Consider the following 22,069-nt stretch of genomic DNA (forward strand, 5'->3'; position numbering starts at 1 on the left):
GGGGTCGGTGCCTTGCTCAAGGGCACCTCAGTCATGGTATTGAGGGTGGAGTAAACCTTTGGATTACGAGTCCGACTCTCTAACCATTAGGCAGCCTATAATTCCTTGGCCTTCTGATAAAAAAAAAAAAAAAAAAAAAAAAGATTGTTAAAAAAAAGTGATTATTAAAAAAGATTGAAGCACCTATTGGGCATATCATAAACAGATGTTCACTTCCAGGAACTCGAGCTGCGTCGACGACGCTACGGGAACGCCTTCAGCGTGACCGCGCTCTGAACTAGAGTGTAATCTGTCCAATGGATGGGCGAGACGTCATAGGCGGGTGACGTCCCCGACCGGGAAGCATAAAAGCAGGTGCGGTGGAGCCGGCGTTTGCTTTTTGTCATTCAGCAATCGCTACTCTGTTTGTGTGTCTGTCGATTTGTGTTGTGAGTCTTATTTAGTGTTGTTTGTCCTGGCACAATCACTTGAAATAGGCTCCAGCAATATGTGCAAGCACTGGGGCGATAGCGGATCGCATTACGGGCTGTGTGTTACTCCCTGGCTGCACACGTTATATCACTGCTGGGGATACACACAGTCTGTGTGTGGTCTGCTTGAGAGCAGAGGCTGATTGTGCTTCTCCCCGCTGAACATCTCGCATTCCCGCCGCTGCTGAGGCACGGCGGCGAGTGAGATTGCGGGGATTGCAACATGGATCTGGCGAACGGGTTGGAGACGGGTTCGCCCTATCTCCTGATTCTCCTCCTAGCGCTCTCGCTCGTGGAAGCCCGCGTGTGCGGTTCTTCCCCCTTTGAGTGAGAGCTCGCTGTTGCTGCGCGCGTTGCCGAGGCGACGCGTGCATTATGTCTTCTCATTCATATCAGAGCGATGCACCGGGTGGAACAGACGCTCGCGAGCTATCTGTCCCCTTACGTGGCGTTGTCTCTGAAGGCTCGCGGCTGCAGGTCAGGCTGGTGCGTGTCTGCACACCATGGCAGTGTTACAGGCGCACCAAGCTGACGTACCTGCTTAGAGAGCTGGATGAGGGATGGGCCTCAATTTGACTGGAATATAACCTGATCTCTGAGCTCCCTAGAAACGCTGCCTGTGGTCGACTCTATCTGACATGAAGGAGAAGATAGGGGCCGTTTCTCAATATGCGTACTTGTCTGTACTTGTGGACTTGTGAAACGTCATCAGTCGCTGCCCAAGTACTGTTCCAATTCAAAGTTCACATCTAGCCAAGTCCAGTTCAAATCCCCGGATGTGTTCTTGATCCGCCCCTTTTACCGAGGATGCATCGAGAGGTGACTTGTGCGGACTTGATACGGGCCATAACCCAGAATTCAGTTCGTCCTCCCGTCCTCGAGAGTTCGTTCTTCTGAGTCGAACTTGGCAAGTCCAAACTCGAAAGGACGGAAGTCCAGACTCTGCGAACTTGGCATTGAGAAACGGCCAGGGTCTTCCTCATGGACGCCCCGCTTGCGCCTTCTGGCCTGTTCGTCATTTCCGTCGTCGACAGGTACCAAGAGGCCTGTACAGGCGGCGGTGTTTCAGCTGTTTCTCCCTCGCTTATCTCTAGCTCAGGGGGCTGCTGGGCGGGAGCAGCCCTTGCAGCGTGCCAGCCCCTCTTCAGAGAGGCACAAAACAGAGCGTGGCTACTTTAATTAGCTATTTTTAAATTCATTTTTTTTTAAATCCCTTGTTCAATATGGTGCTTTTATAAGAAAATAGCAGAGACTGGGACAGACTTTCAGGATCACCTTCACTTAAAATGTTACAATCTAATCCTATTTACATGAAATAAGCCTCGTCCAGAGCATGTTTGATCTTATGGACCTGTTGCAATGACTGCAGCTCTGGGATGAGCTTCAAAGAATTTAACATTCCTGGATTATATCAGATCATCAACATTAAAATCCAGCTAACTTGAAGAACGGGTGTTATTAGGTTTACTCCAAGATTTACCCTTCCCCATATATCTGCCAGTTAATTTCTAGCAATAAATTCCTGAATTGTGTGGTTAAAGTAGTAACTGTCAAATTTAGTGGGCTGTCTGTCTTCCCATTCATTAGGTGTCATATTCCAGTTGCTTCCAATTAAATTCCTCCAGATTTCCTGAGCTCTGATAATGCGATTGTGTTTATTTTGGGCACTGGTTTAATGATCATGCATGGAAAAAACAACCATTAAAACCAATGAATTAACAAATGACCTTGACCAACTGCCCTGAATATAACTGTAAAACCTGGAAAAACAAATTGCAACACCAGCAGACTTATCTGTCCCATGACTAAATAAAATTGTATCACCCCTTTGGTTAGTCCAGAATTTCATATCTTTCAGCACAATAACGGCAAAGCCTGTGATCTCACCTTGGACTCTTTAACAGTACATATAATCTAATTTGGATTGCAATATCAATAGTTTACTATTTAATTCTGCCTTAGCACAATATTGATATCTGGAACAGATTACTTTCTTCTCCTCTTTTTTCATGGCAAACTCATTACTAAACTTTATGGAACCTTCTCTAATTTTACAAATTCCCATATATTACAAAAACTTCAGTTTCAGATAATATTTCTTTTATCTTTGTAAAATATTACTTACTTTGGTAACTATTTAGTTTTGGGACCAATTCTCATTAACTACAGTAGTTCCTTATTAGCATGCATATTATTAGCATATTGGCTGTTCTTCTAAAGTACATATTAATGCCTTATTCTGCATAACCATGCTTTAGATCTCTTAATTCTACCCATACCTAAATTTAACAACTACCTTACTAACTATTAATAAACAGCGAATTAGAAGTTTATTGAGGCAAAAATTGTAGTTAATAGTTAATAATGAGAATTGGTCCCCAAACTAAAGTGTGACTCTTATTTTTTAACAGACTTGAATTAAATTTCAGTCATCTTCAGTGTTGAGAAGTGTAATGGGCCTTAAATGATCTAATAATCTTTGCCATGGGGATAAGTATTATTAGGCCTTGTTTTATGCTTGTAATTAACTCCTCCCTCTCTATGCATTCTTGAATTGCTTTGAACAAATGTCTAATATCTTTCCAAACAATCTATAAAATGAGCCCATCACCATGGAATTTATTAAGAGAGTCTCAAGCTCACATCATCCCATTCTTCTATCCTTAAATTGGACTCGCACAACTCTGTAAATGAATCATAAATTAATGAAGTCCTTAATTCTATCCAAAAAGTTGGAAGAATCAGAGTGGGCATACATAGATGTGTAGAGATTATTATAAAATGTGAAAACGTCCTTTTCAGTGGTTCTAATATCCTTGCACTCTACTCCATTTAGCAATAAATTTGACAGCCTTATGTCTTCTCCTCTCTAAATTGATTAAATATGAAGTAGCCTATTCTTTACTCCTTCCTTTGCTTGCAATCTCACAAACGCACCTTCGGGTCTTTTATCATCTCATTTGGATTGCAATAATATCTTATCTCTGTCTTCACTACTTAATTCTGCCTTATCACATTATATACTTTCCTGGAAAGTCCACTAGATGATAGTATTTTTAAAAAAGAACAAAAAAACTGTTTGTGTGTTGCATAAATTGGTATTTTCTTTTTTAAACATTTTAATATTTCGGCCATCCTGTATACATAATCTATAATATAAGCAACATCAAGTAGCCTATCTATAAAAACAATCCACAGAAACCTAAATTACAGGCATTTTTTCATCAAATATTTAAGAATTATTATTTTAAGCATGTCACTTATAAATAACTCACATGTACTTTGAAAAAATTGTAAACTTGTGTCGTTTAAATTAAGTACATGCTCTATGTGGCACAGCCTCTGACGGCATTTGTAATACATTAGAGAGAGAGAGAGAGAGAATTTTTTTTATTATAATTATTTATTTTCTTGTTTGGCAAAGGTGCTTTACACTTTCTTAACATCACCAGGAAGTGAAATTCATTTGACTATAGAGCCAACGGTAACTAGACAGGTCTTTGCATGTAGGAAGTTTGACATGACATTTTGGTTTTGGGCACAGCCCAAACGTTTTATCTAACAATGAATTAACATGACTGCAGTTTCATAGCAGTTGTAATAGCAGTTCGCTGTATCTGTCTCCTTATCTGAGGCGCACTTTATAGACACAAATCAATCACATGAATATATTTAAGCGATGAACGATACTTGTTTCATTGTTTTGCTACTTCGCGTCGTCTCAAGTGTCGTCTCAGTACAAGGTAAGTCCTGTGGGTGTGTTTGAATTAGTTGAATTAGTTCCAGCTCAGTTGATTCTTCTGCCTTGAACGATTAGATATGTTGTATACACTAGGCTATACTTTAAATTCAAGAATTACATTTGATCTCTTACAATTCAGCTGATGAATGCATAGTAGGAGTGATTGGGGAGCATGCCATTCTTCCTTGTGTTTATAATGGCTTGAAAAATCTGACCTCCCTCCACTTCTCATCTGAATGGAGAAGAGGAATGGAAATAATTCACACAGCAGTCTGGATGGAGGGACAAGTAGAGCTGCAAAATGTGTCCCAAAGTATCAGGACTACTGTGTCATCTTTTGGTTTTAAGCATTCATTCGATTTATTTGCAGGTCATTTCAGCCATCCTACTCTATTGAGAGTGAATGGAGTGGATAGTGAAGCAACCAGATTATTTTGCAACTCTCTAGGCGGATTTCCTGCTCCATCCATCTACTGGCTTGTCAGCCACACACAGCGTCCTCCAGAAACATCAGTCATAACATATATGAAAACTTTACCTCAGTCTGAACTTTACAACATCACAAGTGTCCTATCTATCAACATCTCAGCAGACACTGCCGTATCCTGTGTCATAGAAAACAAGCTGCTGAATGAAATTTTAACAGTAACAAACTGTAAGTATCTCGTCAGTTGCAGCAATGTTGGTGGGTTTTATTTTTGCATACATCAGATAAAATGTAGAACAAGTAGATGTCCTGTAACATGAAGAACACGATAGTCAAAACTTGATTTAGCTGGAAATGTACAGCTAATAAAGCCATACAATGATTAAAAATATGAAGACTATGTGATTTTTGCATGTGGTCAGTTGGTGTTTTGTCAAGTACTTCGGAGAGACGGCTGTCAGAGTACATGTGGGTCTTCAGCGCTGCTCTGTGTGTGGTTGTTTTCTTGCTGGTGGCTATCTCTCTGGGTTTCCAGAAGAAGTGGGACCGAGATCAAAAAAGAAAGCGACACAGATGTGGAGGTACCAAAGTCCTGTTTATTTACTGATCTGTGTGAATTTGTTATACGACAATCATTCCTTTGTGTTGCAGATGATTCATGTTGCGAGGACACTGACATGATCGTGTTTGATTTGGAGCAATGGGCTTCCCTTCCTGAGACTGATGTGTAACGTGGTTTGGAAAGGCATTCTGGGTTGATACGACTAACTTATGTAATTCTTATTAATTGTGATTGACTGGAAGTGATTCAGTTTAATTTCAGACGATGAATCAGCTTGAGATGTTATAGACTTATTTAGAGGCCACTGGTTTATGCTTTTCTTTCATTAAATATCCTCCTTTTTCCATACAGTCGGCTGTACCATTTTAAACATCTACATTTTAGACCATGATACATTTCCACAACATGCTATGTTGTTGAGAAAGAGCTCAAAACAACTTTCATAACTTTACCTGTTTAACCTGAAGTAGTTAGACAGGCTGGAGCACAAATGCAGAGGAGTTACTGTATTAGTCATATACTACACTGTCATGTCATTCTCTCTGCTATGTGTTAAGGGGTGCTGTTGAGACTAAATAAAATTAAAATAGATGAAGCCATGCTGAATGTGGCAAAAAGACATTTTTAACACCTCATTTTATTCTCCCTTTAATTGCTGTGTAATAGTTTCACTATTGTATCTATTGTATTGTAAAAGTCATTGTAAATAAAGACCTAAGGGAGACAGAATTCAAAACTGTATTGTACATACAATTGTAGGCACAGTGAGGCACTTGTTTGTCAATAACTAAAATGTCTTTGCTCTGTGGTAACCTATATTACTTCCTAATTACTCCTAATAGTTCATAATTATTAATATATATATATAAGATCTGGTATTCTGGAATAATCGGTAGGAAATTTAATATGAAGTAAATATTTTTCAGATAATATTTTAATCTCTTTTGGAATTAATACAGTGGCAATGAAAATACAATTATTTTGATTTGGAAATCACTTGATAATATTAACATCTTAATATCTTGCTTAATATTTTTCTCACGCTGATGCAGCACCTTACCTGCCCAGGCATAACTGTCCACTGTTCTCACCACTTATTTTATCTATTCCAAATATAATTTCCATTGTAAGAGAATCATCAAAAGAATGCAAATTGTGAGGCACTTGTTGTTCACAATAATTAAAACTTATTTGTTGTGCGATGACCCACATTACATTGATAAAGACCTGTGTCTAACACAAACTGCTGACTAAATCTGTCTTAAATCAAGACTTAATGTCCACTACAGTGCTTTGTGTGAATGAGAGTTCAGCCCTCCTGAACACTGTTAACACTATATAGATCATTCCGTCGCTGTGTGGTGATTGGGATCTGCTGGCGCACATCACCCAAATACTGCAGGTCTACAAGCAGAAGAGGAAGAGTATGTTTGCGTTATGCCCAACTGGCTCTATAGCTCACAATTTAAGTAAATGGAAAACACTGAAATATACCTATGTCAGCATATAAAACAGATTCCTCTGATCCAGCTTTGGCAATCACCTCCCCCCTTGCATGAAAAGAGGGCACAGTTAGTTACTCATGCAAATGTATGCATAACCTGTCATTAACGAGACAGAAAGCACTGACCAAGGTTTAACCACAGAGCTGTGACCCCAGGCCACATAGCTGGCGCTCTCATCTCTTGGTGGTGAAGCAGTGGCCGCATACACCTGATTATACTGCCCTGTGAAAAGGACACAAACTGTCTTACAGCAGGCCTGGGGAACTGAATAGCTCAGTGACTCTAGGTGGTCTGAGATACTGACCTCCCCCTCTGCAGCAGCTCCCAGTGAGCTGGACCTGTGGTCATATTGAAGGCACCAGGATATACCAAAAGCTGGCAACCTACATATATACATGAGGAAATCATTTCAAGTATGTCTACATCATTACATTTACAAAATTTTACATTGTAATTCTTACCTTTCTTGGCATAGATCTGTGCAAGCTCTGCAAACCTGATGTCATAACATATTCCCACACCTACTTTACAAAATGCTGCAAAGACATACATAAACAGTATGATTTCACATATGGAGAGAGCAAAAATAAAGGTAACATTGGTAATGCAATATTTATATTCTGGCCAATTCTGACAAGGCAATCGTTAAGCTCCTGTTATTTAAACATTAAAACTGCAGTCCGTAACTTTTTTGGGTTAAAAATGATACAGTGCATAACTAGCCAGTGTTCAAAACTATCGCCTTACTTTAGCCTGATTCACAATGGTAAGCTTATAATAATGTTTTCTAATTTGAGTGGTACGGGTAGGTTTTCGTGGGAAATTCGAGCATGGCACTGCGTCAATACGTCATGTCTGTAAACATGAAGAAGTTGTCCCGGCTAGTAGGCTATCGCATGTGAGGATCCTGCAGGTGACGCTTTTTCTCACAGCAGCTAGAATAATTAAATGTATCATTTTGATGGCGTGATCCAGAAAGAATGATGTGTTTATGAAACAAATGTGAATTAAATTAAATTATATTTCAGTTTTAAATATGCTTCTGATTACAGATAGCCTGGGATTACACAAGATTTGTATTCTAAAGAAAACCAGTTCAAAGGGAGCATAATTTGCTTTTTGGGTTAAAAGAATGTCTTAATATGAAATTTGAATGGCATGATAACTAAATTAGACTGTACAGAAATTTAAATCTACACGTTAATAAACACTATAGCTACTCATAGTCACGCAATGCTGATGTTGTTAACATTAATAATTTGAGAATAAAGTATAACAATATTAATACTTTGCACAGTTTGATGTGAGCTAACCGATCGTTAGATTTAATCGCCAATTGGTAGCGCAATGCTTTTTTCCTCAGTTGGTCAGAACAAACGTGGCAGACTTGTTATACTTGTTCAGATGGCAATATACGGTGAAAATTCTTATTTGGGTCATATATTCAAGACGAATGAAATATATATCTACAATGTATAATATATTATATATCTACAATATATCCATATACACAACTGTTCAAAAGTGTTGGGGTCTGTGGGGTCACAACTGTTCAAAACTCTGACGAAACAGACGAAACTCTAGGGGACAGAAGATCAATTGTTTGTTTATTAGTTGATGCAGGATCAATGATTCACAACATTTTCAACTTTTAAACAGCAGCCTCCTTTACTGGATTTTGTTTTGGGACTCTCTGCACTTTTGTTCTTTTGTCAAAGGAAGTGCAGTCTAAACAAAAACATGTTTTTGTTCCATTGCAGTTTTGTGTGATTTAAGTTAAATGTACAGTCAAAACATGATCTGTATGAACCACATCTGCAGTCAAAATATTAACAAAATGATATCTGTTTTTAGGCTCAAACATTTCACATTTAATTAATCCACAACTTGACAGTGTGAACTGCTCAATGCAAAGTGAAATCAAGCATGTTAATATGCTCCATCTAAATAATCACCAACTAAACTATTTCAAAAATCATGATCCGAACATTGGACCACTCTGAATATACAAAATATACTCTCTCGACATTGCCTTAAAGATACCAGACATACTGCTTGGAATACACACAGTACAGTAAATATTTAATTTCACACTTCTGCGTTTCTGGCAGGGTATAAGTTTTTCCGTAACTCTACAAAGCGCAAATATTTCACAATTAACTGCTTGATCAGCTCGGGTCATCACAAATACAAGTTTGTTTCATTCTAAATCGTGGCAGTTATAATTCAGTTTGCTTTGCCATTCTGTCCGTTTGGTGCTGGCTGTGCATTATGACTCTTTTTCGCTATTATTATTATTATTATGTTGTATTATAATGTTTTATTTATTTGTAATTTAAGTTGTATTCTACTTGCTCTCCTTTGCATTATTAATATGATGGCGTAAATGTACGCTGTATAATATGCCCTGGGAAATACATATAAAACAAGAGCTCGGATTCATGACTTTATTCCGATTCTATCGGGAGGTTGTTGTGTTGAGTTCAATATGCTTCCGCCGGACTGAGAATTGTTCATGTATTCTTGGAAAAATGTGCATCTGGTCAGTTTGTTGTCAGGTTTAAGTAATTTATAATACCGATGTGGTGATTCGAGGGAAATGACTGAGTAAATTGAGATAATACGTTCAAATGTACCGGAGATCAAAGACTATTTATTTCCTTTATATGTTTACTATTGAAATGTTGTTGTATGCATTTGTCAATTTTATTTAATTTCTGTATTTTCTTAAATGGGTGTGTATAGAGTATTTACAGAGTTTTAACTTTTAGTTTTAGTTACTTTTTCTTATTTGTAAGTCGCTTTGGATAAAAGCGTCTGCTAAATGACTAAAAGTAAAGTAAGTTACGTTAAGTAACGTTAAAGTAAAAAAAAAAAAACTAGGAGAATAGAAATCATCTGGCGCTGTTAAGCGCATTATCTCACGAGTCAGCAGTTTGAGTGGCTATATACGTTACAAACAAGCAAAATGTTATTTCTTCATAGATTATATACCAACAACTTGGAAAACAGAGAAGGTAAGAAGCACTCTATTTAAGAAAAGGGCATACTGATATGTAAAGGAATGACGTTTCCGATTTCCGCCCACTAAAATACATTCAAAATAAAAGTCCCCAGTTGGAGGTCTTTTTTCTGTCTCTCTCTGTGGGAGAGATTATGTTTAACAATTTTACAAGGCATGCATACTAAAATTTCTTTTCAGTTTGCTTCTAATATAATAAAATACTTGTATTTACAAAAATACAAAAACAAAAAGTAATACCACACCAATCCTACCGGTGGCGCATTTCATCCTTTCATCCAACAGAATGAAGGTTTTAACTTCTTAAAAAATCAAATAATGTCACACTTGAAACATTTAACTCAGGATCATTTTTAAGCCCAAGGTTTATTATGTTTAACTGGAGCTAAAATATATTTACAGGTGAAACCCTGTTTGAAATGCAGCAGCAATTGTTGAAGGAGCGAGAGCTAAAGATCCGATCAGCCCTGGAGCGACTTAGGAGGAAGAGGCACCTGCTGCGCTCCCAACGCAAACACAGAGACTTTCCCATCGTCTCTGTCATGGGCTACACTAACTGTGGTGAGGTTTGGATAAATATTAACCTTTTAAATTATGAGATTGTAAGAAACACTTTAACAGTCTTTGTTTCTAAAGGTAAAACAACCCTGATTAAAGCACTGACTGGAGATGCTGGTCTCCAGCCTAAAGATCAGCTCTTTGCCACCCTGGATGTTACAGTACAGGCAGGACAGCTGCCAAGTCTGTACTTTATGTTGACACCATTGGCTTCTTGTCCCAGCTCCCTCACCAGCTTATTGACTCTTTCTCTGCCACGCTGGAGGATGTAACATTCTGTGTGTACCCAAGATACAACACTAAAAAGCTTTTCATTTTTAGTACCGTACTTATAGAAATGTTTTAACACCATCTCCTTTTGCAGGACCTCATAATTCATGTGAGAGACATCAGTCATCCAGAAACAGTGAATCAAAAGGTCAATGTACTGGATGTACTAAAGAATATACAGATTCCAGAAAAACTATTGAACTCCATAATAGAGGTGCACAATAAGTTTGACCTCATTAAAGGGTGAGACATATTTTTCCTGATTTGTGCATCAATTTAATTTAGAAAATAATACTTTCAAACATAACATGCCAAACACCGATCACATTTTTATTTTAGAAACTAAATGTTTTATATATGTTGCATAGATATGAGGTCAGTGATCCTGAGGTTAGTCCCATATCAGCTCTGAAACCGCATGGACTGGAGGTATTAAAAGAAAAGATTGAAGAAGCTGTTGTTAAGTATACTGGCAAACAAATAATGACCCTTAAAGTGCAGCTCAACAGCCCTCAGTTAGCGCAAGTTTCATGTAAAAATTAACAAGGGAATATTATCTTATCCAGACTTTTTAATTTGGTGCCCTTTTCCCTTCACAGTTGGCTGTATAAGGAGGCGGTGGTTCAGGCAGCAGATGATGTGGGAGACGAATGCACCGCCAATGTCAAGGTCATCATTAGCCAAGCTGCATATGGCCGCTACAGGAAACTGTTTCAGGTCACCTAACAGACTCAGTGCAATAATGATGTTTAAATATTTATTTGCTTTATAAACAGTGCATTTCAAATATCTCAAAACCAATATTTTAATACAATAAAGTCAGACAATGAAAAACGAAGTTGATTTGTGTTAATATAAACAATATTGTAGAAAATACGTCGGTCAAAAAAAAAAAAATACGTTTTGATTCTCAAAGCTTGATCTGAATTTTTAAAAGGCTGCTTAATTCATCAAGCAGAATTATACCGTAAAAGGCACATGTAAACAAACTGAGCGGATATTGCACTAGAAAACATGCTAAGTTTGTAAACCTTGGGTTCGTGACCCAAATGATTCCTTAAACAATGCCTTCACATGTAACAAAGGCTTCACATATAAACCCATTTTACTTCAACAGCTCCTTACAGCAGTTTTCTGTTCAGAGCAATAACAAGCGAACAAAATGGTAGAGGACCAATGAAGTCGCCTGCTATTATGTTTAGACATGTAGGTTCAGCTCCTGGTTTCTGATCTTCTAGCCATTTCTTCACATCGTTCCAGTTCTCCATGGTCAGAATTCGGAGAGACACCCGAGGATGTGAGGCGACGAAGCATCGATCTGTCGTTAAATTCAGGCCTGCTACAAAAAAACCCTCTGTGAAACAGAAATATGCTGATTAGAAACCAGAGGAATGAGCAACCATCTTTTTTTTTTCCTTTTCAAGTATAACCAAACAAAAGCTTTTCTCACCAGGTCGACCAAGTCGTTTCTGGCATTCAAGATAGTAGATCAGCTCTTCTGCATTAGGCTTATTGGCCCAAAGGTATGGGATAGCAGGCCACAACTCCTTATGGCGTGATGCTGACTGGTCGTCATATGACAGCACAACTTGATAGCCTGATGTCCAAAGACTCCGCAAGGTCAATAGGGCCTCCTTTAAAACGGTAACAAATTTAAAGCCCGTTGCAATTTAAAATGTTAGTTTTAACTTCATAATATCTTCATTTATACTGCCAGTCAAGAGACTGGAATAAAACATGTTTCTTATTCTCACCAAAAACAGTAATATTGTGAAATATTATTACAATTTAAAATATCAATTTTAAAATATTTTAAAGGTAAAGCTGAATTTTCAGTAGCCATTACTCCAGTGTCACACGATCCTTCTAATATGCCGATTTGGTTCTCAGTTATTAAGTCATTCTTACAGGTACATCTAAAAAAAAAAAAAAAAAGAAAAGGGAATATTGTGAAAAACTTATTTCAAAAAGTGAAACATTTCAAAAGTTGTTGTTTTAATTTTGATGATTAGAGCTTACAGCTCAAAGTCAAAAATCAGTATCAAAATATTAGAATATTTACATTTGAGTTTCAATTAATGACCATCCCTACAGTATAAATTCTGGATATCTCTTGTTCTTTGAAACCACAATAATGGAGAAGACTGCTGACTTGGCAATGATCCAGAAGACGAACACTGACACCCTCCACAAAGAGGGTAAGTCACAGAGGGTCATTACTGAAAGGAGTGGCTGTTCACAGAGTGCTGTATCAAAGTATATTAAATGCAAAGTTAACTAGAAGGAAGAATTTGGGTAGGAAAAGGTGCACAAGCAACAGGGATGACCGCAAGCCATCAAATAAATCTGGGCTTCCGTTACACCTGAGCAGAGCCACAGGCTGATTGCCTCCATGCCACGCCGCATTGATGCAGTAATTCATGAAAAAAGGAGGCCCAACCAAGTATTGAGTGCATAGAAATGAACATACTTTTCAGAAGCCTGACATTTGTTTAAAATATCCTTTTTTTATTGATCTTATGTAATATTCTAATTTTCTGAGACACTGAATTTTGGGTTTTCATTATCTGTAAGCCATAATCAATTTCAAGAAATAAAGGCTTGAAATATTGAATCTATATAATATACGGGTTTCACTTTCTGAAATGAGTGACAAAAAATATTGACCTTTCACAATATTCTAATTTTTTTTAGATGTACCTGTATTAGTGCTGAAAACAATTTTTGCTTCTTAATATTTTTGTAGAAAATGTGATACCTTTTTTTTCTCCCAAGATTCCACATTTATTTGAAATAGAAATTTTTTGTAGCAAATGTCTTTACTGTAGCTTTTGACCAATTTAATGTGTCCTTGCTACATAAAAGTTCTCTTTTTTAACCTTGTATCATGGTTTTCACAGGAATATAAAGCAGCACAATTGTTTTCAATTGTTATTATATTAGAATGATTTCTGAAGGATCATGTGACACTGAAGACTGGAGAAATGGCTGCTGAAAATTCAGCTTTACCAATACAGGAATAAATTATATTTGAAAATAGATTAAAGTAGAAAACGGTTCTTTGTTTTGCAATTGTTGTATTTTTTATCAAATAAATGCAGCCTTGCCTTGGTGACTTTCAAAAGCATAAATGGGTAACTTTTGACCGGTGGTGTATTAACTTGCTATCATAAGGCTATTAAGGAAAAAAATAAATACATTTATGTTTAAAAATTCCATATGGTTTCTTACGTTGCGAGGGCACAGTTTAGAGCCAAAGATTTTCTTCAGAGAATAGATGAATTCCTCATGCATTTTATAATCCAGCCCTTCAAAATGACTACAAGCTAGGATGATGATTTCTTTGGGATGAGATTCAAGCCATGAAGCAACAGTCTGTAGAGTTTCCTACAAAATAAAACATGTTTAGAACGCAGAAAATGCACAAATAAAGAATATGACAAATGACAAACTTTAATAGCAAATCCATCTCAACACTCATCTATATACTTACAATGACCATTGCATGTGTGTAAATGACATGAGTGAAGTAAAGCTCATTGGAAGAATCATGCTGTTTGTGGGCAATTCGAAGATCAAAGTATCGAATGCCTGCTGTTAATTGCTCCACAATGTTTTGCACCTGTTTGCAACACAGTAAGGGGCTTTGATATGATACAAATGCATTTCTCATGTAAAAATGCATGAATTTGTACAAGACAAGCTGACTCTATGAGCACTATGGGAGATCTCTGCTATGAAATATTAAGCATTGCAAGCGGTCAAAATAACCATTAAGTGAAGTATATATGCCTGCCTGAGTAGTTGCCCATCTGTGAATAGCTGGCCGGGTGAAACAGCAGAAAACTCCATCCAGTAACCTAAATGTGTCTGACTCAGATCGGAGCAGTGGAGAAGTGATATCCAGACAGTAGCTCATTGCATCATGGCTACCTGAAGACAAATGAGGGTTTATTAATTATCTGCATTGATGTTTCAAATACAAAACACATGTTCTATGCAATAATATATTAAGTCGTAAAATATTATAAAAATTACATAACATTTAATAAATACATTTTAGTTTTCATTTCAAAATCATTTATGACCCTGGACCACAAAACCAGTCATAAGTAGCACGTGTATATTTGTAGCAATAGCCAACAATACATTGTATGTTGTGCCAAAAATCATTAGCATAAAGATCATGTTCCATTAAAGTATTTTGTACATTTCCTAAGGTAAATATATCAAAACTTAATTTTTTATTAGTAATATGCATTGCGAAGAACTTTACTTGAAAAACTTTAGAGGTGATTTTCTCAATATTTTCTTTTTCACCCTCAGATTCCAGATTTTCAAACAGTTGTATCTCAACCAAATATTATCCTATTCTAACAAACCATACATCAATTGAAAGCTTATTTAAATCATAATTTCCAAAAATGTACCCTTATGATTGGTTTTGTGGTGCAGGGTCACATTTAAAAAAAAAAAAAAAAAAAAAAAAAAGTATGTAATTGATGCCCACATAATAAAATACTATAGTAAATACTACTATAGTAATAGTAACACATACTATAGTAAAGTGTATTATACTGTATATATTATAGTATTTACAACACTTTGTTAATGAATGCACACTGTAGTATTAACTATAACGAACTGATAAACTTTAGCTTTTTACAAAAGTAAACTAGTGTATTGTAGTAGCCTATAATATGGCCTATAGTTGTAGAAAACATAGTACAGTACAGTTTATATTACTACAGTTGTTATATTACCACAGCAACTACAGAATTAACAAGTACTTTACTATAGTATGGTTCAAAAACACTATAGTATTTACTATAAATTACTATAGTATTTTTTCATGCTTGTGTTTCACAGGGAAGGCTCATTTCCACCACTAACTAAATAAATACACGAATACATTAATTCGAGCGGAAAAAGTGAGATTAGATGTAAACACAAAAAGGGGGGGGGGGGGGGGGTGCAGAATTGCGAGATGCAAACTCAGAATTCAAAATTGAAAGATGTCAATTTAGAATTCTGAGTACAAAAGTCAAAAACGAGTTTATAATTCTAAATTATTTTTCTTCTTTTACTTTTATTCTGTGGTGGAAAGCTTCCATAGGGGCTCACCTGGTATTGAGAGATGTGTTAAAGGGACATCCCACAGTTTCTCTGGCAAACATGACATCCAGTCCTCGTGATTAATGCCATTCTTTAGAATGTGATCCATCAGTTCACTGGATCATATAAAAGCAGTAGCTCTACAAATGAATCCAAATGGCTGCGTTTGAAAACAAAACGAGTTGATCAGCTGAAACAGTCCGCGTTTAAGCGAAACAACAGATAACACATCATCGATAATACGGCTCAAAGCCCAATTCTTTGTAAAGGTGACCTATGTTGAAAACGAAATTAAAAGGGTTTTAGAAGCGTTACGATGAATGTCTTTTGACGTGTCAGCATTTCTCGGCATTTCCTTGTTCCCCGCTGCTTAAATCAGTCACGCTTTACAGCTGATTGCAGAGCAAAGTCACACCCCCCCAAAACAGATCTAATTGATCACAGGTCATTCCTGTTATGCAGTAAGTCTTCATTAATTTTCCTTTCTCTAATCAAATTTCATGGTTTAGTAATCTGGTGACCTTTCATCATTTTATCATCTTTGAGGTAGAAAAGACACAAAACTCCATTATCAAAGGTTAACTTTGACTAAAGTCTTTTAGCACGCTCCATAATCAATGAAACAAACGCAGTGAAATGCTGCTTTCCATGTTAGCTAATTCTTGCTTTTGTTTGTGTGCCAGAAAAGACTTTAAAATAAATTTTTGATAACTCAAAACACAATTCTTTAAATATTGTTTGAAGCTTTTTTTATTGGAAATCCTCAGATATTAAATATGATTATTTGATATGCAGTTCAACTGTTGATATTTGTGTTAGAATAAGCATATTTGTGATGCAAACTGATATCTTGATTTATCTGGCTTAAATTGCATGCTACTATGGTAGAGAACATGTACAACCACAGAAATATTCCAGTGTCTTTTCATGCTTTTGATTGTGCACCATGCAGACATGTATTTATTGGAATCATATTTCCATAGCCATTCCACACAGTAGAAAGTTGAAAGGAGTCTATCATCGAGAATGAACAATCCTGAGTGTTTGATAATCTTATGTTTATGCAGGCTTGCGTTGAGTAGACTTCAGCAAACTCTGATGCTCACAGGTAACTTATTGTGTATCCTGTAATGTGCTTATGTCTGGAGTTGTACTGTAGATAAAGTTGTTGTAACCTGGACCTTGATAATGACATCCATTTGGAACCAGGTTCTTAAAAATGATCAACATTTTTGCAAAATCAGAGGTATATATCGGAGACTGCATAAATAAGTTTAAGACAATGAGTTCAAGTCATAAAAGTCAGTGCATTACAATATTCTACCAGTAACTCAAAATGATCTATCATCCTCAGGGTGCTTACACACTAGAAACTGCTCTGTCGGAGCATTTGGCGGATAAGAAAGTGCAAGTGATCCATTTTGAGGGTATGGTAAGTGCTTTTGGTTGCATGATGGAGCATTGGTTTCACAAACCCTTGTTTTTCCTCTACGTCCTTGCAATAAACCATCATTCCTACTGAAATGAATGGAGCAGATGGCCAGGTCTTTCATGGAAAAGAGAGGGAAAAGATTGGACTACCTCGATTAGTTGCTTTTGTTGGTGGTTTTCCAAATGTGAGAGACCTCCTGGAACCTCCTAAGGTGATTGCACTGGCTCCATATCAGTTTCATCCTCTTCCTCCACTACTGCTCTCACCATCATCACTTGGTCTTTAAGATCTTGAGGGCCTTCGAGATTGGACACCCTCAAGAGATTCACATGTAGGGCCTGTTTAGGCTGCTTTCTTTCAGGACATAAAATTTCATAGGTTACTGAGCCCAGTTTTCGGGTAACAACATACGGACCCTGCCACTTGGCCAACAATTTACTTGTACCTGATGGTAACAGTACCAGAACTTTCTGTCCAGGTTTCAAGTCCCGTTCCCGAGCATGTGTGTCGTACCATACTTTTTGTCTTTGCTGCAAGTATCTGCAAGTAGATTTTCTTTGGCCAGAGTCCTAAAGTTCTCCAACTTGTCCCTCATCTGTAAAATATAAGAGCACTACACTGGTCTGGTCTAGTGTGTAAGCACCCTTACAAAAAGTGCAAAGTTGACTAGTATAAAAAACCATCACAAGAACAAGAAATACTTCTTTCTTCAAATGTTCAATACATTATGCAGCTAAAAGAGGCTCAAGGCTCTGTTATTATGGTCTTCTTGAGAAGATTTTCATTCAGTGCAATGACGGTTGGTATGAAACAGCTCTCTGTCACAAAGTCTCCGGCTATGATGTTGAGGGAGCCGGTGTTAGAGCCAGGCTTCTGCTGCTTGACCCAGCTAAGTAACGTAGGATATGTAGACATCACCATATCCTTCAGTGATTCTGTGGGATGGGAGCATATGTACTTCAGATCTTCAGTAAGATTGATTCCAGTCACAAAGAAACCACCTGTGAAAAATGATGCACATGAGAACTGATGTTTAATTTCACTTTTCCAAGAAGAAATTGAAAAATAAAAGCTTAATGTTACAGGAAGCATTTTCACTTGTCCAAAGATGATAGTTTTATCAAGAGAATAAATAATAAAATTAAATATAAAAAAATGAATAAAATATTTGACAAATGAATGACATTAATAATTACCTGGTCGGCCATATTGTTTCCTACGTTCAAATTCCTCGATCAGCGCTTCAGCCTTGCACTTGTTTGCCCACCAATAAGGTATATGGGACCACAATTCTCTGTGGTAGTTGGCAATATTGTGCTCGTATGAAACGATAACTTGATGACCCTGGCTCCATAATTTCCTTAGTGTCACACACTCCTGACAGAAAAATCAGAAGTATGTTTTTATGATTTTTTCATAATTTATTTGAATCAACATAGTAATATATTGGAAATATATTGTTACCGATGCCACTTCCCATCATCTATTTCTAAAATTAAACAATAAAAACTGATGCGTACCATTTTGGGGCACAGTTTGGAATCAAAAACACTCTTTATAGTTGAGACAAGCAGTGTGTGAAGCTCTTGACTAAGGCCCAGGAAGTGGCTAAATGAGAGGATCACTACTTCCTTTGGATGAACATCCAACCACTCTCTGATCTCTTTTAATACCATCTGAAATAACACAAGAAATTGGTTTGATTCAATTAAAAACATCAAACTCAACAGATTAAAACCACTGCACTTATCAAATTACACAACAAATAGACAAGATGGGAAATTCTGTGCTAAGACTTTTAAATATTTCATTAATTGTTTTCATAGTTTTGTGTAGTCAGTTCTCTTACCTCCACAGTTATAGTGGTATAAACACCATGGTAGAAGTAGAGATCGTTTGAGCTGTCATTAGGCCGATGTGCTATCCTCAGGTCACAGTATCGCACTCCACAATCCAACTGCTCCCTAATGCTAGACTCCTATGGTAAATAATGTAAAGCACAATCATTAACAATGCAGGTGCAGTAAAGATGCTGAACAGCTAGCTGGACTCAAACAGCGTCAGTGAAACCACTGAAAGAGAAATAACCATTTCTGTAAAAACACAATGCTCTATCCCAACTACAGATTTGGGACAATGTGCTCATCCATCAGTGTTACTTTTGTCATAACTATCCCATCTAATTGTGCTTTCACTGTATCAAAGCCACTGAGTGTTTGATTGATTTCCTCAGGACAGCAGACGGCAATTTATTCCCCCTCATACTGATAGATTTCAGAGACTCGTGCCCTAAGGGAATCTGCTGATGCATGCTGACATAAAATGGTTTATAACCTCATGAGGTATGTGATACCATAACCAGCATAATTGCAGTTATTTCAGCTTTTATGTACATTTAGCCATTCAAATATGAAAAAGTCAACACTTCTGGATATAAAGAATTAAATCATGCATTTTCTAATATAGCATTAGTGATTTTGTGTTTCACTATATGAAGGACAGCAAGGCTTTAAATTAATTTAGATGATTTACTATAACTGTAACTGAAAATGTGAATTGTGCAACCATTGTCCAAAATGATTCCAAGTAATACAATTGAAAATGCAAGAACATATATGAAAAAAAACATGTAATTGTGATTATTATTTCAATTTTACTGAAATAAAAAGCCCTTTCTGAAAACCTGTACCTGTGCTATTGCCCACTTGTATACAAATGGCCTTATGATGGGCTTCATGTATTTGTCCAGCTTTTGCAACATATCCGGTTGCGTGAGGTCCACTGGAGAGCGGTCATTCTTATCCAGACAGTAGGTTATGGCATTATGGCTCCCTAGAAACCCATTAAGACAATGACACAATGACTGTGAGCACTATTGGCACTGAACTCAAATGTGTATGGAAATATGGGCAGACTGTGAAAAAAAAGGAAGAAACTGTATTAATTTTAAGCAGTTAATAATCACACCCGCCTATTCTAACTATATTCACACTTCCAATTAAAAACTGTGGATTAATATTAAATTTAAGGCATAAAAAGAATTGTGGGTACTCGTTGAAAACACACAAAAAAGTCCCACTAAAATTTGAATTTCCAGTACTCAAACATGCCAAACAAGAAAAAGCAGTTTGCATGCAATTAGTGAATGTATAAATGAAAACGTGAGGTTAAATACCTGGAATGGCCATATAACAGAGAGGGGTATCCCACAGTGCACTGGGCAGATGGGCCATCCAGTTGTCCATAGGAAGCTCACTTAATGGCAGTTGGCTGACCTCTGATGTCATCTTGGATTTCTGTCAAAATTTAAAAGGTGAGTGAATGCATTATGTATGTCATTCAAGTTCAACTTGATACTTTGATAAAGATCCAAAATAAACAGAAAAGACATCAGCATTTGGATAAGGCTTAACCAGAAAGCCTTCTTGGGTCAAGCAACTTCATCAAAAACCATGTTGCTGGTCAACAACCTGGCTATGCTGGTCCATCATCTAGACCAGTGATCCTCAAATCTGGCTCGCGAGATCCACTTTCCTGCAGAGTTTAGCTCCAACCCTGATCAACTCACCTACCTGTGATTTTCTAATGATCTTGAAGACTCTGATTAGCATGCTCAGGTATGTTTGATTAGGGTTAGAGCTAAACTCTGCAGGAAGGTGGATCTCGCGAGCCAGATTTGAGTATCACTGGTCTAGACCAACACGAAACCAGCATGGAAATTCATCGTGGTTTATTTAACAGGGAAAAGACTAGTGTCTATGCAAATATAGGATTTCATTAATATGGAATGACTTGAAATGTACGCTGCCATGAGTTATAAAATATCAGGATTTACCAGGCTTTAAATGTAGTTTCTTAATCCAGGAGGAATATTTCAGCAAAGATGTTTTAAACTATTTTAATTCGGTACACTTGACACGTGAGCACAGGTTAAACCGGCTTCAACAGACTCGGATGCTGAAAAGAAACGAAATATTCGTCCCCATTCATTGATTCCCACAGCACCATGATGGTGGTCGTGTTAAAGTGAGATGGATGTTACGCGGTGCTGAACTTGTCATTGGCGGCACAAGGTTGAACCGGGCTGGGTATCCACAACAAAATCCAGCGTTGATAACCGAAATAGTCCGGAAGAAACTCTCTCTTCTCCGTGTAATGATGAGGTTAAACTAGTTTCAGAGTTTCCCTTTCATTTCCATCATCAAACGAATCAACGTATTGCTGGACGTTTTAAAAACAAAAACGTCTTTTGGAGCGATATTAGAGAAAAGAAATGGTGATAGAAACCGTGCACTTGTCCGCTGCATCCTCCACCCGGTCAGTCTGACAGTTTTAGAAACGTACTACGGTGAAGGCTAGAGTCATAAATATTAATGACGTAAAGAGACGCTCTCCCCGTCGGGCGAAATGATTGGCTGAAAGGCAACGGTGCGACAGCTTGGCTCATTAATATTAATTAGGAGAATCGGCTGGTCGTATGGAAGCGTCGTCAGCCTTGCCTAATTAATATTCATAAACCTTCCCCCTAGTATGATTCGTATTTTGTCGTGCGGGTGAACGAAGGAGGGGTTTAATTTTTAGGTAGATGCTAGTATACTTTATGACGAGACAATTACTGTCAACACATTCTTTTTCGCTTTTCGTTAATACAGAATACATCTGGTTGGGCAAGTTACTTGCCTCTATTGTTTCCTCTAGTGATGCAGCTCCTCTCTGCTGCTGTGAGGGAGGCAGAATGCTAAACTGCTGACCTCAGTATTGTAAGAGAAACAGTTTTCGCGATGACACGGGACTTTTCTCTAATACCTCACAGCATCACTACAGTACACAGAAGAGACATCTCTTTAACACGTTATTGCCGATTAATTTGATCAGTTACAGACCCATGATCTTCAAAATAATAATTAATAAATCAAGAAAAATAAATCAATCAAACAAAATATAGAAGTAACGGAACCTATTCATT

The 22,069-nt window shown here is 37.2% G+C and overlaps 4 protein-coding genes and 1 pseudogene across 5 annotated transcripts; 2 read left to right on the forward strand and 3 right to left on the reverse strand.

Annotated features, from left to right (window-relative positions):
- Positions 1-3,964: 3,964 nt before the first annotated feature.
- On the forward strand, positions 3,965-5,953 carry LOC306879042 (uncharacterized protein). The gene is made up of 4 exons (XM_079431727.1): positions 3,965-4,213; positions 4,583-4,867; positions 5,062-5,220; positions 5,291-5,953. Exons 1-4 carry the CDS (start codon positions 4,150-4,152, stop codon positions 5,368-5,370), a joined length of 588 nt encoding a protein of 195 aa, XP_079287853.1. The 5' UTR covers positions 3,965-4,149; the 3' UTR covers positions 5,371-5,953.
- A 557-nt stretch (positions 5,954-6,510) lies between these two features.
- Positions 6,511-8,756, reverse strand: LOC306879673 (omega-amidase NIT2-like; the record flags this gene model as incomplete). Its single annotated transcript, XM_079432822.1, has 6 exons — positions 6,511-6,605; positions 6,696-6,751; positions 6,832-6,923; positions 7,007-7,089; positions 7,168-7,242; positions 8,750-8,756. The coding sequence occupies 6 exons, from the start codon at positions 8,754-8,756 to the stop codon at positions 6,511-6,513; spliced, it is 408 nt and encodes a 135-aa protein (XP_079288948.1).
- A 918-nt stretch (positions 8,757-9,674) lies between these two features.
- On the forward strand, positions 9,675-11,282 carry LOC306879674 (putative GTP-binding protein 6; annotated as a pseudogene). The gene is made up of 6 exons: positions 9,675-9,723; positions 10,131-10,289; positions 10,365-10,566; positions 10,651-10,799; positions 10,925-11,071; positions 11,156-11,282. The product of its transcript is annotated as a putative GTP-binding protein 6 (transcript).
- A 15-nt stretch (positions 11,283-11,297) lies between these two features.
- LOC306879092 (PI-PLC X domain-containing protein 1-like) lies at positions 11,298-17,845 on the reverse strand. The gene is made up of 8 exons (XM_079431798.1): positions 17,549-17,845; positions 17,253-17,457; positions 15,681-15,831; positions 14,353-14,489; positions 14,050-14,178; positions 13,788-13,943; positions 12,007-12,190; positions 11,298-11,910 (listed from the first exon to the last, which is right to left on the reverse strand). Exons 3-8 carry the CDS (start codon positions 15,778-15,780, stop codon positions 11,678-11,680), a joined length of 939 nt encoding a protein of 312 aa, XP_079287924.1. The 5' UTR covers positions 15,781-15,831; positions 17,253-17,457; positions 17,549-17,845; the 3' UTR covers positions 11,298-11,677.
- On the reverse strand, positions 16,412-21,442 carry LOC306879091 (PI-PLC X domain-containing protein 1-like). Its single transcript, XM_079431797.1, has 7 exons — positions 20,939-21,442; positions 20,279-20,399; positions 19,793-19,935; positions 18,953-19,081; positions 18,624-18,779; positions 18,300-18,480; positions 16,412-18,104 (listed from the first exon to the last, which is right to left on the reverse strand). Exons 2-7 carry the CDS (start codon positions 20,388-20,390, stop codon positions 17,848-17,850), a joined length of 978 nt encoding a protein of 325 aa, XP_079287923.1. The 5' UTR covers positions 20,391-20,399; positions 20,939-21,442; the 3' UTR covers positions 16,412-17,847.
- Between the last annotated feature and the right edge of the window lie 627 nt (positions 21,443-22,069).

The sequence above is a fragment of the Barbus barbus genome, assembly GCF_936440315.1.
Source record: "Barbus barbus genome assembly, chromosome: 13".
In the NCBI taxonomy this organism is placed as follows: domain Eukaryota; kingdom Metazoa; phylum Chordata; class Actinopteri; order Cypriniformes; family Cyprinidae; genus Barbus; species Barbus barbus.

Excerpts from the sequence above, each read along its gene's own strand:
- LOC306879042 (XM_079431727.1), top strand. The coding sequence starts at position 4,150 with ATGAACGATACTTGTTTCATTGTTTTGCTACTTCGCGTCGTCTCAAGT. Across the intron at positions 4,214-4,582 it reads AAGTGTCGTCTCAGTACAAG|GTCATTTCAGCCATCCTACT; the intron begins GTAAGTCCTGTG and ends ATTTATTTGCAG. Across the intron at positions 5,221-5,290 it reads AAAGCGACACAGATGTGGAG|ATGATTCATGTTGCGAGGAC; the intron begins GTACCAAAGTCC and ends TTTGTGTTGCAG.
- LOC306879092 (XM_079431798.1), bottom strand. The coding sequence starts at position 15,780 with ATGGATCACATTCTAAAGAATGGCATTAATCACGAGGACTGGATGTCA. Across the intron at positions 13,944-14,049 it reads ACACACATGCAATGGTCATT|GAAACTCTACAGACTGTTGC; the intron begins GTAAGTATATAG and ends TTTATTTTGTAG. Across the intron at positions 11,911-12,006 it reads GAAACGACTTGGTCGACCTG|AGGGTTTTTTTGTAGCAGGC; the intron begins GTGAGAAAAGCT and ends TCTGTTTCACAG.
- LOC306879091 (XM_079431797.1), bottom strand. The coding sequence starts at position 20,390 with ATGACATCAGAGGTCAGCCAACTGCCATTAAGTGAGCTTCCTATGGAC. Across the intron at positions 19,082-19,792 it reads ACAAGTGGGCAATAGCACAG|GAGTCTAGCATTAGGGAGCA; the intron begins GTACAGGTTTTC and ends TATTTACCATAG. Across the intron at positions 18,780-18,952 it reads ATACCACTATAACTGTGGAG|ATGGTATTAAAAGAGATCAG; the intron begins GTAAGAGAACTG and ends GTGTTATTTCAG.